General features: G+C 35.7%; 1 protein-coding gene across 5 annotated transcripts in view; it reads left to right on the forward strand.

Annotated features, from left to right (window-relative positions):
* Nucleotides 1-18,123, forward strand: part of Tab3 (TGF-beta activated kinase 1 (MAP3K7) binding protein 3) — a 62,476-nt gene that overhangs the window by 38,929 nt on the left and 5,424 nt on the right. For 4 of the 5 annotated variants that reach the window (XM_052170649.1, XM_052170651.1, XM_052170650.1 and 1 more), the window contains 5 exons: nucleotides 2,070-3,528; nucleotides 4,500-4,660; nucleotides 9,423-9,516; nucleotides 12,020-12,103; nucleotides 16,818-16,919. In XM_052170649.1, coding sequence (XP_052026609.1) covers nucleotides 2,070-3,528; nucleotides 4,500-4,660; nucleotides 9,423-9,516; nucleotides 12,020-12,103; nucleotides 16,818-16,919 — 1,900 coding nt within the window. The remainder of the gene's footprint in view (nucleotides 1-2,069; nucleotides 3,529-4,499; nucleotides 4,661-9,422; nucleotides 9,517-12,019; nucleotides 12,104-16,817; nucleotides 16,920-18,123) is intronic. The other variant, XM_052170653.1, reaches the window with a different exon arrangement.

Raw genomic sequence — 18,123 nt, forward strand, 5'->3', positions numbered from 1 at the left:
GTAGTTCTCTAACAACAATACTTCTATAGTCTGTATTTGTGGTTTAAATTTATCGGTATAGAATTTACTCATATATTTTTACTTCAGGCATGCCTGTCAATATGTTGACAGTCTTAACTTCTTATTGTTTGTATTAGGATCCTTTTTGTAAGATTACTATTAGGCTTTTAGATTTGTTATGTAAAGAATAAGATTTCAGGGTTATTCCCAAAAATATCAAATACTAAAGTATGTTCTCTAATTTTAAACATTTGTTGAAGTTTTGAAATTGTTTATTTTTTGTATATAATTTTCTTTCCAGTATATGTTACTGACCCATTCTAGTTATCAGCCTACCTGAATTCTTTGGTTCTAGATTTGATTTATTTTTACTTTTTAAATTACTTTTATTTTATGTTTATGAGTATTTTTGTACATATGTGTCTATACCATGTGCATATCTGGTGCCTACGGAGGCCAGAGGAGAGCCTTGAAACCTTGGGACTGTACTTGGATAGTTGTGAGGCACCATGTAAGTGCTTAGAATTGACCCTGGGTCCTCTGGAAGAGCAGCCGGTGTTCTTTTCCACTGAGCCATCTCTCCAGGCACACCACATTTGATTTTAACAGGTAGCTTCTCACCCTTGCTCAGCATGATTTTTCAGGCAAGACAAGAAAATAAATTTTGCAGTCTTAATTCATCTTAAACTTCAACTAGTACTTTTTTTCTGTAGTACTTTTCAAGTACTTTATTTAAGGCAAACAAAGTTACCTATGTTTTTCATGAAGCAAAATCTTTAAATTACTTAGATTTCATTTTACAAATGTTTGCTTGACTATGGGTTTGGTTTTTTTTTTATTAACTCCCTAAAGCTCCAGTTTAGTAATGTCTTTTGGCAGTGCATCCTTTCCTTTGAAATTACTGTGTAGAAAGAACACTGGGACTTGAGAGTGGGAACCTGGAATTGGTTGTACGGTTAACAAGTTTAGTGCCTCTTATGAAGCGTGCTACTTACCAGTCTTCTTTCTCTGAATCTGGAAACGTGAATGGGATTGGAGATGAATTCTAAATTGATCTCAACACTACTATCACCTTATTGTGTGTCCTGTGGTAGACTTAATACCTTATTTGGGTCACTGCAGAAGAAAAGTATTTCCTTTCATTTTTATGTAAAATGAACTTACATATAATAACATATGTTTGAATTACAGAGAAAGTCATGTTCATTAAGAAGTTTGTTAATTTTTCCAAAAGTAGTGAATAATATGTGTTTTACTCTAATAGATGAGAGTTCTGTATTTTAGTGGAAACTTACACTGTTTTAATTTTTTAACTAATCATTTGATTATTGTCCATTGAAACTTCTGTTACTATCTGTGCATAACTAAAAAGCTATTTCAAGTATATTAAATCTCTGTTCAGCTTGTACAAACTTGGCATAGTGAATTTCATTAAGGCAATCTGAATATGGTTGCTTGTTAAATTCTCATTAACTCTGGCAAAATCATGGAGGTATGAGTCAAACTATAGAATTTTGCTTGTTGCTCATTTTTCTTTGTTTAAATCTTTGCTAATGATATACATTAATGTTATGATAAATTTGGATGAATGAAAGGTAAAGACTATGGCATTTTTGTTTAAAATCTTCAGGAATATTATTTTTTCATTTTGTGATTTTGGTGCTTTTTGAAACTAAAGGATGGTTATTTTCATTTTTATCAGGTTAAACATTAATGATGGATGTTACAGCAATTATGGTGAATCCAAGAGTAGCACAACATTTTAAGTTGTTAAGCTGCAACAAATGTAAAATGAGTCCTGGATTTGGAATGAAAAAACTTGGGGTTGAGTCACAGTGTTCCTTAGTAGGTGCCTTACATTTCTGTAGTAGTAGTGGTAGAGCTAGTAATGTGAGCTAAATGCTTATTCTTTGGATTATTAAATATCCCTTTTGTAGGACAGATGACAATAATGGGTTTTATGTTAAAACACTACTCTTGACTTATTCTGTGGCATAATTTATGTAGCTGACTTTCATTCTTAAGCTTTGTTAATTTTCCAAATGTTGTTTGTCCCATTTCTCCCATAGAATAACAACAATCTAGAAGCCTGTTGTCGAGCCCTTTCCCAGGAGAGCAGCAAATACTTGTATATGGAATACCATAGTCCAGAAGACAATAGGATGAATAGAAATCGCCTTTTGCATATTAATCTGGGTATCCATTCTCCTGGTAGCTATCACCCAGGAGATGGAGCTCACCTTAATGGTGGTCGAACACTGGTACATAGCTCAAGTGATGGACATATTGATCCTCAGCATACAGCAGGCAAACAGCTGATATGTTTAGTTCAGGAACCACACTCAGCTCCAGCTGTTGTGGCTGCTACTCCCAACTACAATCCGTTTTTTATGAATGAACAGAACAGAAGTGCAGCTACTCCACCTTCACAGCCACCACAGCAGCCATCTTCCATGCAAACAGGAATGAATCCATCTGCTATGCAAGGTCCTTCACCACCACCACCACCTCCGTCCTACATGCACATACCTCGGTATAGTACAAATCCAATTACTGTTACAGTGTCCCAAAACCTTCCTTCTGGACAGACTGTACCTAGAGCTTTACAGATTCTTCCACAAATTCCAAGCAATCTCTATGGATCTCCTGGTTCTATTTTTATTAGACAGACATCTCAGAGTTCATCAGGAAGACAGACTCCTCAGAATGTTCCATGGCAGTCCTCCCCACAAGGCCCAGTGCCTCATTACAGCCAGCGTCCTTTACCTGTTTATCCACATCAACAGAACTATCAACCTTCTCAGTATTCTCCCAAACAACAGCAGATTCCTCAGTCAGTTTACCATTCACCACCTCCTTCTCAGTGTCCTTCCCCCTTTAGCTCTCCACAGCATCAAGTACAACCACCCCAGCTGGGTCACCCAAGCTCTCATGTGTTTATGCCACCCAGTCCTTCAACTACTCCACCCCACCTATATCAACAAGGACCTCCTAGTTATCAGAAACCAGGAAGTCATTCGGTAGCCTATCTCCCTTACGCAGCAACTAGCTTACCCAAAGGTTCCATGAAGAAGATAGAAATTACAGTTGAACCTTCTCAAAGACCTGGGACAGCAATAACTAGAAGTCCGTCACCTATCAGTAATCAACCTTCTCCAAGGAACCAGCACTCACTGTATACAGCCACCACGCCACCTTCAAGTTCCCCTTCAAGAGGGATCTCTAGTCAACCAAAACCTCCATTTAGTGTTAATCCTGTGTATATTACATATACACAGCCAACTGGACCTTCATGTGCTCCATCACCATCTCCTCGGGTCATACCAAACCCAACTACAGTTTTCAAAATTACTGTAGGCCGAGCAACAACTGAAAACCTTTTAAATTTAGTGGACCAAGAAGAACGCTCTGCAGCACCAGAACCTATTCAGCCCATTTCAGTGATACCAGGCTCTGGGGGTGAAAAGGGAAACCATAAGTATCAAAGGAGTTCTAGTTCTGGATCAGATGACTATGCCTATACACAAGGTAAACTTTACACTAACGTAATTTCATATTTAGAGTCATGTGCGATGAAAAATGATTGAACATAAAACTGAACATATTTAGTTTCAATTAAATGCTTAATATATAATAAATGTTGACTGGTAGTATTACCAAGAGTAAAATTACTGTTTCAGAGTCATCTATTTGCTGTTTTAAAATATAAAGCTGCAAATATGATCATTGTAAATTTGTAACCTAATAAGACTATTGGCAGATATCATTCATTAACAAAAAATACAAGTATAATGTGTTTTGTGAAAAGGATACATGCACCTTGGACTGGTTTGTCAAAGAAATTGAGTCTTCTATAATGTTATTTATAAGTGGTATTATAGGAAGTAGAATTAATGAAATAATTAGCATTGTCTAGGTAAATCAATGTTTATAAAATCTATTCAGATTTTCAAATTGTACCAGAATATATGAGAGTTTAGGATTCTTCCAATATTTGAGAAGGGAACTGATTATAATCATGATTCAGAATGCTTGATGTTCTTGATGTTAAGCCTTTATTTATTAGTGTATATGCTGCGTATGTGTGTTTATGAATATGAATGCAAATGTAAGCCTGCTGTGACACCTGTGGAGATCAGAGGTGCCATTCTAAGGAGTCAGTTCTCTCCTGCCACATTGTGGAATTTGAAGATGGAACTCAGGCTTGCGTGCTGCAGAGCCATCTCACTGGTCCTTAAGCATTTAACAACTATAGATAAGGAGGCTCTCAAGAGAACTAAATGTTACAGAACAAGAGGTATGAATAGATGATCCCATTTTGGTGGCAGTTTAGAGCTAAATTAAAGCAGAAATGGATGTGGCACGGTGTTACTAAGACCTTAAAGCAATGCTGATGCCCAGATCAGATGAGACTTCTGTTCATTAACAGTGCATGTAGAAATTCTCCTATAATTTGTTTGGTGGTGTTTTTTGCAATGACTTTATCTGTCATGCTGTAGCCTTGCTGTTACATCAGCGAGCAAGAATGGAGAGGTTAGCAAAGCAATTGAAACTTGAAAAAGAGGAGCTAGAGCGGTTGAAAGCTGAAGTTAACAGTATGGAGCATGACCTGATGCAGAGACGGCTTAGAAGAGTCAGCTGCACCACTGCAATTCCCACGGTAAGTCATCTGTTGCAATATACAGTGCTAGCAAGATAGAGATATTCTATCTCTGTTAAAGCCATTTGTTTTTCCTTCAAGTTCTAGTCCTGGCTGGATTTTTAAAACAGTAGTTTGCCCCTACAGTTTCTATTAGATTAACTAAATGATATTTATTTACATTTGCATTTGCCCAGGATTATAGCTATTTTCAGAGACTGGCAGTTAGAACATTAACATTTATTACAAGAATATATGATAACAAAAAGATTCATAAATTATTCTTCCAAACATAGACTGTATATTTTTCTAATTGGTTAAAGTGAGTTTAAATAAGTTAATTACTAATTTTGAGAAAGTATTGGTGGTAGAATTTCTTAAGGCATGGTAGTTTCATTGTGTGTAATTGTAGAAACTAAGATGTTCAGTGTGGACCCTTAATGATCTGAAAAGGAAATTACTCTGGTAAAGAGTTTTTGTATTTTTTTTAGCCTGTTGGTTAATGTAGTTGATTCTAATAATATCAAATAACCTTGAAAATCATTAAATCTATGTCCTTTGAGATGTCCCCTTTTCTGTGTTGTAATTGATCTCTCACTATTCACTATTCATATATTCAGTGTTAAATATCTGCCAGTGAAAAGAAGTAGACTTCAGTGGCAAATGCTCTATTTGCTCATAGGAAATGAAGGAGATTGTCTAGTTTATGAATCTATTCACTACACATCTCTACTTTCTTAAATCATCCTGAGATGACCTTCCAAAGCTTCAGGTGTGTAGATTCTGTCTCTTTCCAAGGATCTTCATTTTCTTTCCCTCTCTAAACCTGGGATGATCTGGCTCTTGAACATATACATGCAAAGCGTCTTGACCTCAGGATGGCTGCAGCTTGTAGACAGAAAGGAAAGGGGCCCTTATTTTTTTGAAGGGAAAAGAATATAAGGTAATTAAGGCTTGATTTCCAGACAGTCTTTTAAGGCATAGTAAGTAAAGCTTCCAAGCTTAGGCCTGAAATTTCTAATGAGTTTACAGAGGTCAGTGAGCACAAAGGTAGAGCGCTGTGTAGACCTTGAACACTGTGTCAAGGTGCTTGAGTTTGATTCTGCGCTTACAACCAGTAGGAACAATTTGAGGAAAAAGATTCTTGAGAAAGAGGCATATTTGATATGTTAATGACTTTTTCTGCTAAGTATATTCCTCAGTTTAGGCATTGTTAAAAAGGAGGACTTTGCATAAAGCACTGAAAAAATTACAAAGTTAAATCAAACAGTGGTATTAATGGAATTAAGTATCTTTTCTGATGTTCTCTATTTAAAATTTTCTTTTATTCCTCTGTTGAGGGAAGTTAGCAAAGGGTAGTTAGGCAACTTGGAATCATTTAGGTATCAGTAGGTTTTGTTTTGGTTTTGTTTTGTTTTGTTTTGTTTTGTCAAGGCTTTGTTTTGAAACACCTGGTCCATTATAGCTCCTGCTAAATAAACCTTACTTTTAATTAGAAGTACAAAACTGTCTGCTGTGATATTAATTAGTGCTTCAAATACAAGCACACACGGTTTATATTGGAGTTTTTATTACTGAGTCATTGTTTTCTTTAAAAAAGGAAAAGTTGGTAGACCTTCCTAGGACTGTAGTTTATGGTTTATAATTTAAAAATTAAAAATGAAATAGAAAAAATACTTTAATAAACCCAGTGTAGTCATCCCTCACCTAGAGAAATTAGAGTTTCTTTCCATGCCTTATCTTTAGACTGCACACTAGGACAGTAGGACATGGCTGAGGCTGTGGCCACTGTGGCCATGAAGGTTAAGGCAGCGAGTGGGTCTGCACAAATGTGGTTATTGCTTCCACTGCTTGTCAGTCACATAGCCTCGGATATGTAACTTCTGGACTTACTCTCTCATCTCTAAAATATATATAGTAGAATACCCATGGTAAAGGATTTTCTTTAGAATTATATAAGGCATGTTAAGCAATTTATGCAATATGCAACAAATACCAAGAATCTTTATAAACTATGTTGGTAACAAAAATGCTGAAAATTTTTGCTTTAAAAAGATAACACAAATCTGAAGCATTTTATAAAACCAATTTTGTTTTAAGATAGCAATAGGTAATATTTACAACCAACTTGATAAAAAAGGAACCAAAAAGAAAACAAAAAACCAAATAATCTAGTCAGAATTTCCAGGTTGTTAACTGAGTCTCATTTGAAGGAATACACATATGGAATTTGGAATCAGAATACCTCTGATACTTACTAGCTATATTGGCTTCTCATTAAATGGAGATGCTATAGCTACATTATAATATTGTCTACATAAGGAAGCAATATATGCAGTGTGCCTTGGGTGACATTAAGTATCCAGCAAATATATAGGAATGCCAGAGAACTGACACTTTTCCTAACATGCATCCATTGCTACTTTCAGATTTCCAAAAAACTTCTTACCAAGATTTACATAAAAATAGGAGAGAAATGCTTGATTAATGAGACTAGAATGTGCATTTCTGTATAGTTGTAGAAATTTTGAGGAGCCATGAAATAATGTTTTTCAAATGATAGAAAAAGTATTTTGAAAGTGTCATTTTTTTAACTTGCTGTTTATCACATTTTATGAAATCTTTCCCAATATGTCATCTCTCAAAGAGGTATAAATATGAGAAAGAAATGTTAACCTTTTGTTAATAATATTCATAGAGGAGGCAGAATGTTAAAGTTTACCTTGAAAGATAAAAAAGATTTTAGTATGGAGAGAGCCGCCCTCCCCCAAGTTAGTTATTTATCCTAATCCATTCTGTTCTAATTGAATTTTGGGGATACTGCATTGTTTTGTGTCCTACATGTATAATTGGGGCCATGGCACGAAGAACCAACAGTGGTCTTCAATATTGGTGTCTATAGCACTAGTTTTTAAAGTTCCAAAAACAGTTGACCTAAGAGATTTCTGCTAGCTTTTCAAAATAGCATAGAAACTTATTTGGAAATGTCAGCTACAAGCTTTCTATTGGCTACATATAAGTTTAGATTATAAATTATCGTGAATACCAATCTTCTGTGTAAACACCGTGTACTTTTGATAAATGACCTGACTCAGAAATAGCTACTCACCTCCCCCTCCACTTGAGTCTAACATGTATTATTAATATTTCCATGCTTAGTTACAAAGCATCACTATTTGGGTCCACTGTGGCTAAAACTCTTACTTTCTATTGGAAAACATATGGGAAGGATAAGTCCTTAAGTTACTGAACTCACAAGTAGGGGTCACTTATATGTTCCTAAGAGGATGAAATCATCCATGTTGATGTTCAAGCATGTGTTTATACCATTTTAATATTACTTGGCAACCATTTTACACATTAACATCACATACTTTGTCTATAGGAATGAAGAAAGAAGAGCAGTTCATTTTAAATGTTTCCAGATGGTTCTTGTTGATCCACTGACATTCTGAGGGGCCTAGAGCTTTTTCTTTTTTTTTTTTTTAAGTTAAAATTCAGTTTGATATTTTTCCTTCAAAATATATGAGACTAACTAATGATAGTTATCTGTAAGGTCCTGAGATAAGTGGGCACAAAACACATGTAAAATTAGCAGTCATCAAATGCTCTTAAATAAGTAGGTCATAATACAAATAATATCCAGAAATTTCTCTTATGTCTTTTTCCATCACTGTGTTAAACTATCGGACCCTTCTCGTTTCTGGGCTTTGCCATTTACTCTGTTAAAATCTCCCAACAGCAGAAGACATCCTGTTTGCTCTGGTTTAGTGCCCTGTTAACCAGTTTAGTCTTTGGCAGAATACATGTTTTTAACAGAACCAATCTTTCTCAATCTCTTTTTCTCTGTCTCTGTCTGTCTCTCCCTCCTCTTCCTTTCCTCCCCCTCTCTCTCATTCCCCCCCTCTCTCTGTTAGTAGGTAATTTAACATTCTACTTTGTGTAGTTGACATTACCCTAGTAATTAAGCTAATACCTGGGCTGTGTGGGTAACACTTCAGTAGCACCCATATCATTAGAGTCCAAGCACAGAAATTGTAAAAAAATTAAGAATGGTATGGGAATTAAAGGCTCATCAGAAAAAGGTCTTTTCAGGTACTGAAAATACCCTAAGGATTAGAATGGGCCAGACAGTCTAATGTAGAAGAAACAGGAGTGTATTGATGCCTAATATTTCTCAGTGTTAAAGTGTTTCTTTTGATCTAGAAAAATACATATCTCCATAAATTTATATAAGAAATTTGTATAAGTTCTAGCTCTACAACTTATGAGCTTTATACTTTTAGGAAATTTAACCTCTCTGCTGTTTTCTCATCAGTGAATCCATGCAATACTACCTACCTTAAACTCCTTTTAGCAGAAGGCATGAGCAAATTCTGATTAACCTGGTACCAAAAGCTAATAAGTAAGCGCTAACTTTTACCAGGTTAGACAAGACTAAAATCACGAACAGTGCTAATTTCAAGGGTTGGTTGTTGCACTTTTCCTTACCACAAAAACAAGGTATTTTCTGTGCCCTGTTTTTATAGTGAATGTAGCTTTTATGAGAGAACAGAGTTCAGTTTGTACCGGGCCACCATACATGGTGTTTGTTACTATGCGGCCACATTGATGTACTCAGTGTACCTTTGACTTTAAAAGCATACCCAGACATGCTTTCTTATAGACAAGGCTAGATTCTGAGTTAGACCCCATCAGATCAATTAACGCGAAAGACAGTTCTGAAATGTTGGGCTTGATAATGACTTTCCCACAATTGCTATTTTGGGTGCTTTCTTACTAGCCTGAGGAAATGACAAGATTGAGAAGCATGAACAGACAACTCCAGATAAATGTTGACTGTACACTGAAAGAAGTTGACCTCCTTCAATCTAGAGGTATAGACTTGATGATTTGGTAAACCGTAAGTCATAGAATGGTATTTTAAACTGCTTAGATTGCAATACTTGTGGGTTCATAGATTTAAGGACAGGTTTTATATAACTATTGTCATATATCAAGGTGTCAAAAACTAATGTTACTCTGGCAGTTTCATCATTTATCCTCATTGTTTTATATTGTTACATTGAAGTTTTGTCATTGAATGTGTTACATAAATTGATGATTATTATTTCTAAGACCCAATTTATATTATGTGATAGTCTTCGAAAATACTGTGACAGAAAGGGAGCCCAGAGTAGGATATCTGAATTCTTGGTTTTAAAAGAAGTTCTCAATGTTACAGTGAAAGCTCTCTTATCTTTCAGTTAGCCAGCTCATCAAATTACAAAAGGACTTGCTTTCCTGTATACTGCCGCTCCCTTTAATTGCATGTGCTGCATATGCTAGTTAACTATGTTTCTGCAGTTAAAATGAATATTTCATAACTAAAGAGAATTTATGAAAATGCTTCTCTTTTAAAAACTGTCTTTGGCTTTTATATAGAGTCAAGCATAAAATGTTAGGAACCATAATTAGATTGAATGAACACAAATAGAAAGGGGAAGACTTTGTAAGAAAGTGTCCTTAGTATATCATGTGCTGCATTCAGAAGACACCAAAATGCAAAATTATAAATCAAGGCTCAGCAAACTAGGGCCCTACTGCCTGTTTTTATTTTAAAAAAAAAAGGTTTAGCAAAACAGACATGCACATTTGTTTTTCTAGTGTCTGTGGCTTCTTCATGTTTCAAGGACAGGGTTGAATACTTGTAACAGATTGTATCACAAGTCTAACAAAACCTCAGTTACTATCTGCTCTTGGACAGAAAATTTGCTGACACTTGGCTTTAGGTTATCATGAACATGGTTTGTGTAAGACAATATAAAGTATCCTTGTTCAGCATCAAAATGCACTATTGAAGATGCCGTGCAGTGATAGAATGTTTGTATAGCATATACGATCCCTGGGGATTTCAGTCTCCAACACTTCCATAAGAAAAATAGAAAAACGCTGCTATATTTATGTTACAATAAAGGTGATGTGTAATTTTACTTAGCAACCCTTTCTTTGAATCCACCTACTCCCAAACTTTAAGTATTCTTAATTATGGCAGTTAAGAGAGCTTCTGCAGTACTTTAAGAGTAGTATATAATAACAGTGTCAAACAATTGAACTAAAGATAACTAAAGGTACAGAACCATCTGAACATGAAAGTTGAGCTCTCAAGCCAGCTTCTCATTTTCAAAAGCTGCATTACTCTTATGTAGCCTACTAGCTTTATGGTAGTAGTGAAAGAATCACTATGCATAATATGCAGGGTGTATCAACCACTGCTTCTACATAATTACGTCAGTTTTTTTTTTTTAAAGACTGATATGGTTTCTGGAGCAAAGTAAAAATAACATTTGATTAGGATGATTAGAGCATGAAGTGTAACATAAGTGAAATATATGTGCAGCAGTTAATATGTCAAGTAGCATTGTGTCTTTCAGGAGCTATATGAATCTTTTAAAATTCTCTCTAAAATAGCCTATTCAAGTGGATGAAACTTTGAATAATAGGACCAATTAAGGTTTTTTAAGGAAGGAGCTATGATTTTGGTATGAATTGACCAAATGAGGTCTTTTTGTACTTAAGATTTAGAAACACTTAAGGTGTCCAAATATTGTATTCTTTTTCTAAACTGTTGTTTGGCAGTAGGGGATGCACTTTCAAGTAGATGCAAATAAACCATTACATGACTTGATGAAAAGCAGCTTAATATTTGAGTTGTAGGAAGGGAAATTTTCATTAGGGGAAAAATCAGTGCTTAAAAACGGGAAATTTGGTACAGTCCAGCATTTTCTGTATCCAAATTCAGGTAGGTTTGGGTATAGCAGGCAGAGTCCAGGAGTAAAGGTGAGAATCAGAACTGGCACCTAATGCAATCTGATCTTGAAGGATTCACGGGGTATATCACTGGTTTAGACATATAAAGCCAGAGAATATGCAGATCCAAAGAAAATTTTGTGTCAGCCATTCTCCTGGCTTGTTTACTCTAAAATTTGCACAGTATCATCATTGATAAGCCCACGGGGTTATGAAACATATACATTTGGCTTCTTCCTTAGATGGCTTTATGATAAATTATGAAAAGAAGTGTCATAATCTTTCATGTTGTTTTTTTCACTAGACCAAACAGGTCCACCATTCCTTGTTTCCCATATACTGCATCTTGCTCATAAATGCTAGCCCTACAATTAGAAACATCATTTTAGGTAATGTAATATAGATAAACAGTGCTCTACTGCTCTGCTTGGATCTTTCCGCACACCAAAAAGAAAAGAAGATAGTCTAATGACATTTGAACCCCTAGAAAACATGTTCTTTTCCTATGTTTCATCAATGTATTTTCTTTTTAAAAGATCAAATAGCAAAAGAAAACCCCTAAATACCTGTGGTTTCCTCTTTTCTTTGTAGGAAACTTTGATCCAAAAGCCATGAATAATTTTTATGACCACATAGAACCTGGCCCTACTGTACCACCGAAGCCATCTAAAAAAGGTGAGTAGAGGTCATAGCAGAATACTGTACAAGTTGCATAGATTTCTGAAGGAGTTTCTGTTTGAACTATTCACTAGAGTATGGTCCTCATAAAAAGTTAGCAGTATTAATGTGACAATAGTAAAACAGTCCCCAAACTTTAATTTTTTACTAAATCCTAAAAGTAATGTTAGAATTGTTGTAAGACATAATAGTGATTTCTTTAACATAATAAAAAGTATACTCCTGAAAGAAAATTGATCTAGAACAATGAGGATCTTGAAAATCTTCAGTAGGCTTTACACATAAAGAGTTCTTTGGCTACTTGATAAACAGTGGAAGCTGGAGTGAGAGGGACATGAGTGTTTTCTCATCAAGAACAAGACGAGTCCTAAGTTGTTTTCAGTATCTTACCGTAAGTGACCTGTTGTAGATTGATCGCTCATTTTCACCCATATTCTGACAGGCCTTATTGTTTTATATGCTCAATATACAACATGTTTAAAGTTCACATTTTAATCCTTTTGCATTAAACAATTCAAGACAGATTGGTTATGAAGACATATTGAATAGCAGAAAGTGCTTAAATTTTAGTTCATTTATAGATGGCAGCTTAGGAGTTGGTCTCTTTATTGTTTTATACTACTGTGAATGTTTCATCTGACCTACATTTGAAATAGCATAGTGATTTCTAAAAATGACTCAAAACGAATTTTAGTGGATGCCTGCCAAGTACTAACTTTGGCACTGTGGCAATGCTATATGGAGTTTCAAGCTGAAAGACTCTGGAATGTATATCATTGATCACTTTAGCCTTTTAGGTTCATAAAATATACATCTTTAAACTTGATTTTGCCTCAGTATCTTCTAAGGTGATTTTTCTTACAGATAGCCTAGCAGATGAGCTACAGTTAAATGAGTCAAGGGCTGGCATAGAAGAATGGGCTAAATTCATCAGAAATGACCAAAAATCCGCAAAGTCCACTACAAGTAAAATCTTGAAATTTCTTGAATAGTGGCATCTCCAAGGAACTAGATACAAAACCATAACTTTCCCTGGTCAAGAACATTGAACTATTGTCTTAGTACTAGGAATGAAGCTAGGGGCTTTAGATATACTAAGAAGATCCTCAACTGATTCTTTCTGGCCCTTAATTGTTACATACTTTAAAGGAAATTTGATGTTTCTTTTTTGTCATGAAATTTTATAACAAAGTAGAGAAAAGTGAAACAAAATTAGTAAACTTTAAGGTACACTAATCTACAGAGAGGAAAAAATGCAAGATACCATGAATAGAAATAAAAGATGGGTTATCCATTAAAAATGGTAATGAAGGCTTGTGATTAATATCTTCAGGCCAGTAAACTGTACAACCTACATAAACACATTTCTTGAAAAATGAAAGTATAAGAGGTCAGATTTTTCAAATAGGTGAAAGAGGAAATGTTAATAGCTGTTTTCATATTATATTAAAACTGAGTATATTGTTTTTTTAAAAGTCCTACAAACATAGTTTCAGAACAATATTCTGCTGGCCAGCAAATTCTTCTAAACATTTTATTTTATTTTTTTATTCGATATATTCTTTATTTACATTTCAAGTGAGTTTCCCTTTCCTGGATCCCCCCCTCCCCGAAAGTCCCATAAGCCCTCTTCCCTCCCCCTGTTCCCCAATCCACCCCTTCCCACTTCCCTGTCCTGGTATTCCCCGACACTGCTGCACTGAGCTTTTCCAGGACCGGGGCCCTCTCCTTCCTTCTTCTTGGACATCATTTGATATGTGGATTGTGTCTTGGGTATTCCAAGCTTCTAGGCTAATATCCATTTATCAGTGACTGCATACAGTGAGTGTTCTTTTGAGACTGGGTTACCTCACTTAGGATGATGTTCTCCAGTTCCATCCATTTGTCTTAGAATTTCATGAATTCATTGTTTCTAATGGCAAAGAATTGACAAATGGGACCTCATAAAACTACGAAGTTTCTGTAAGGCAAAGGACATTGTCAAAAGGACAGAACAGCAACCAACAAATTGGGAAAAGATCTTTACCAACACTACATCCGACAGGGGGCTTATATCCAAGATATACAAAGAACTCAAGAAGGTAGACTCCAGCGAGCCAAATATCCCCCTTAAAAAATGGGGTACAGAGCTAAACAAAGAATTTTCACCTGAGGGATATCGAATGGCTGAGAGGCACCTAAAGAAATGTTCAACATCCTTAGTCATCAGGGAAATGCAAATCAAAACAACCCTGAGATTTCACATCACACCAGTCAGAATGGCTAAGATCAAAAAGTCAGGAGAAAACAGGTGTTGGCGAGGATGTGGAGAAAGAGGAACACTCCTCTGCTGCTGGTGGGGTTGCAAGATGGTACAACCACTCTGAAAATCAGTCTGGCGGTTCCTCAGAAAACTGGGCATGACATTCCAGAGGACCCTGCTATACCGCTCCTGTGCATATACCCACATGCACAGGATTCCCCACCATGTAATAAGGACACATGCTCCACTATGTTCATAGCAGCCCTATTTATAATAGCCAGAAGCTGGAAAGAACCCAGATGTCCCTCAATAGAGGAATGGATACAGAAAATGTGAGATATATATATGTATATATACATACACACAATGGAGTACTCTTCTAAACATTTTAAAAGGGTAGGAAACAATTTTGAACATAATTTTTAAAATAATGAGAAAAGGGAAGACTGCTTCACATTTATTTCCCTCCCCTTCCAAATGAAGCCTAACTCTCGGGCTCCTGTTCACTACCTTCTCCAGCACAGTAGTGTGTTTGCTAACATTAATGGACCTATCACCCTTCTGTATCCAAAGCGCATCTTAGCTTAGACGTCATTGTTGGATTTCATCTGAAGCTAGCGTGAGCCTGATTCCCAAACCTAACCCATAAAGATACTATCAACCCATTCCTACAAAAGGGAAAGTGACAAATGCACTTAAAGGGCACTGCTCCTTGGCCAATTTACTGCAAAGGGAACTCACTAAGGGCTGATGGTGGGGGCTCCCTGTAGTCATAATGGGTCCGATTTTCAGCAATTTCTTAAATAGTTAACAAATTACAATTGTAGGTAAATGTATGATCCTACTATCACTCCCGTCCCAAGGAATGTATGCTCTACATGTAAAGTCCTACCTATCCTTATGAATAACCTTCTACTTTAAAAATTTAGTTGAGATGAGCTTAAAGTATATCTTACATATTATTGGTGATAGTATAAAATGGTACTATTATTTGCCAAGTAATTTTAAGCCTTTAATCACAGATTAGTAAAAAGCTTTTCAGTTTGAAGTCAGATATATTTTCTGTTAAGCACTTTATTCCATTTTGAAGATGGTCTTATAAACTATATGCTAGCTTATTGCAGCACCACACCCAGCATCATTTTTCTGAAGACACTATTAAAATTAGTGCAGATTGTCTTGCAATATTGTTTGCTTAAAAACAAAACAGTAAGCTGCTTATATGCTGGAAATCTAAGTAGACTCTAGTATTATCTGAGTAATGCATGTGCTAGAGAATTAAAGGACAAAGGAAGAGAGGCAACAGAAACCTTTGGGATTTGTATCTGCAGTTAATACACAACATAAGTCTTCAGGTAACTCAGCACATCTCCCTGTACCCTCATTGCAAGAACAGTACATGACCTGGGTGTCATAGCACCTGAGCAGTGGCCTAGCTCACCATCTTCAGCTCTAATCTATGTCCCACACAGAGGTGATCTGTTCAAATCCTGACCTGTGTACTTTCCAAGATGTTTGTGTGAATCAGTGAAATGAAGGCATGTGCCTTTCAAATCTAACACACCGTGTCACCATTTTCTTTCTAGCCTAAGGAAACATTTACTTTGCGCTTACTTATTCTGCTAATGGAATTCCAGCTAAGCGCTTAACCACCATTCTTAGAATTCTGGAGCAGTGCTTTCCAAAGGTGAATTTACTGAGGGATTACATACAGAATCAGGACTGATTAGAAAATGCAAAGGTTTTCTTCTTTAAGGCAAACAATATATAGTGTGCTAGTCCTTGTTATCTAATACAAAGGTTGCTCACTAATAAACTGTAAACTCATATAAGAACAGTATTCTAGCAAGAAGTTGAAATCCCTGAAATGAGTTGGGAACCCATGTTTCTCACTACATTGTATTATTTTGAGTTGCTTCCATTTTTCAAGAAGTAATGTTTTCTATGTATTCCAGTGTGTTTTTCTCTGCGTCCTAAATACTTGAATTACCGTTGTCTTTGTTGTCTTCTTCCTGCTCCCTTCTTCTTTCTTCCTTCTTATTTCTTCCATCTTTTTTTCTTTCTTCATCTTCTTTTAATTTTTATTTTTTGGTCCTTTGAGACAGGTTCCCACGTAACCCAGGCAGACAACTTTTATGTATAGTATATTTTTCGACAATACATTTTTCCTGAGTGTTTCAATCAAAACTAAAGTACAGTTTGCTTTCATATTTCCATTTAGCTGCTGTCACTGAGTTTTTACTCCAAGTATATTCTTCTGCTGTGACTTAGTATTTGGGACAAATGTTTTGTGTAGCTTGTAAAGAAGCATTATGTTTACATTTAACCTCAGAGACATTGAAAGATCATGTACAGGTAGGAAAGGTAACTTCTCTCAGCTGAGTGAGTAGCAGGAACATGCCTTGTGAGCCTACTCTTCCTGAAATAGGATCTCATCCCCTTTCAGCACCTTTACCTTTTCTTCTGCAGACTCCTCAGACTCCTGTGCAATTGAGAGAAAAGCCCGAAGAATTAGTGTGACTTCCAAAGTGCCAGTAGATATCCATGAATCCCAGGCAGCAGCTGCAGATGGTTTGTACCTGTGTCTCTGGAATGTGTTAACCTATACAAGTTACCATACCTAGAACATGCCTTCAGGTTTACCTTTGAGAATACAGTTCATGTGTGTAATGCAAAATGTTTACTAGATCCTTGGTGCTTGCTAAAAATTGTTTTAAAAGATACTTTTTCTTAATTTCTGCATGCTTTCTATGCATATCTTGATTTGCATATAGCCACATTTCTTCTGTTCAGTAGCTGCATCTGAACACCTTATTGGAGAGGCCAGCTCCCTAGAAATAGTATATAGAAAGCAAGGCAAAATAATTTTCAAATGAGTTGCAATTTCTGGATTTGATAAAGCTTCTCACACAAATGTCTACTACTTCTTCAGCTTTGTATGCTGCCATCCAATTGAGAGCAGGTCTCTAAAATAGTAATATATGTCATATTGGATTACTTTTATAGTACACGTAATAAATGTTAAATCATTATGTTAATTTGCAAATGAAAAGGCAACATAAGAAGAAACGATGCATGGAAGTACCTTGTATAATTTTTTTCTTTACTATTAGAACATGTTTGGGAAAAGTAACTTTTTCACTTATCATTGAAACCCTTTCTATTTACTTTTTTTTAAATATTTTTATTTTCTATATTCTTTGTTTACATTCCAAATGATTTCCCCTTTCCCGGACCCCCCCTCCCCATATGTCCCATAAACCTTCTTCTCTCCATCCATTCTCTAATCACCTCCCTCCTTTTTCTCTGTCCTTATATTCCCCCTCCAGTCCTTTCCAGGATCAGGACCCTCTCCATACTTCTTCATGGGAGTCATTTGTTATGCGATTTGTGCCTTTCTATTTATTATTTTTAATTGTATGCCTTTTGAGCACTTTTTGTCTTTTATATGATAAATACTATACATGCAACATTGATTAAGGTATTTTTGAAGCTTTTCATTTTTATGAAAATATAAAATATAGCTGAAAACCTACTTCAGATCTTTATACAGTCTTTAGCATATGTGCTACAAAATAGTGTGTTTTTAGACTTAGATCTGGATAGAAATACTCCTTTTTTTAATAAATATTTTCTACAAAGTAGTCTGCAAACTGCTTTTTAAGTATGCTATAAAAAAGATTGTTCCTGTTTTCCAGGCTAATATCCACTTATTAGTGAGTGCAACCCCATGAACAGAGAAGTAGGAAGGGGTGGGTGAGAGAATAGGGGGAGG

This window comes from Apodemus sylvaticus, chromosome X (genome assembly GCF_947179515.1).
Source record: "Apodemus sylvaticus chromosome X, mApoSyl1.1, whole genome shotgun sequence".
In the NCBI taxonomy this organism is placed as follows: Eukaryota; Metazoa; Chordata; class Mammalia; order Rodentia; family Muridae; genus Apodemus; species Apodemus sylvaticus.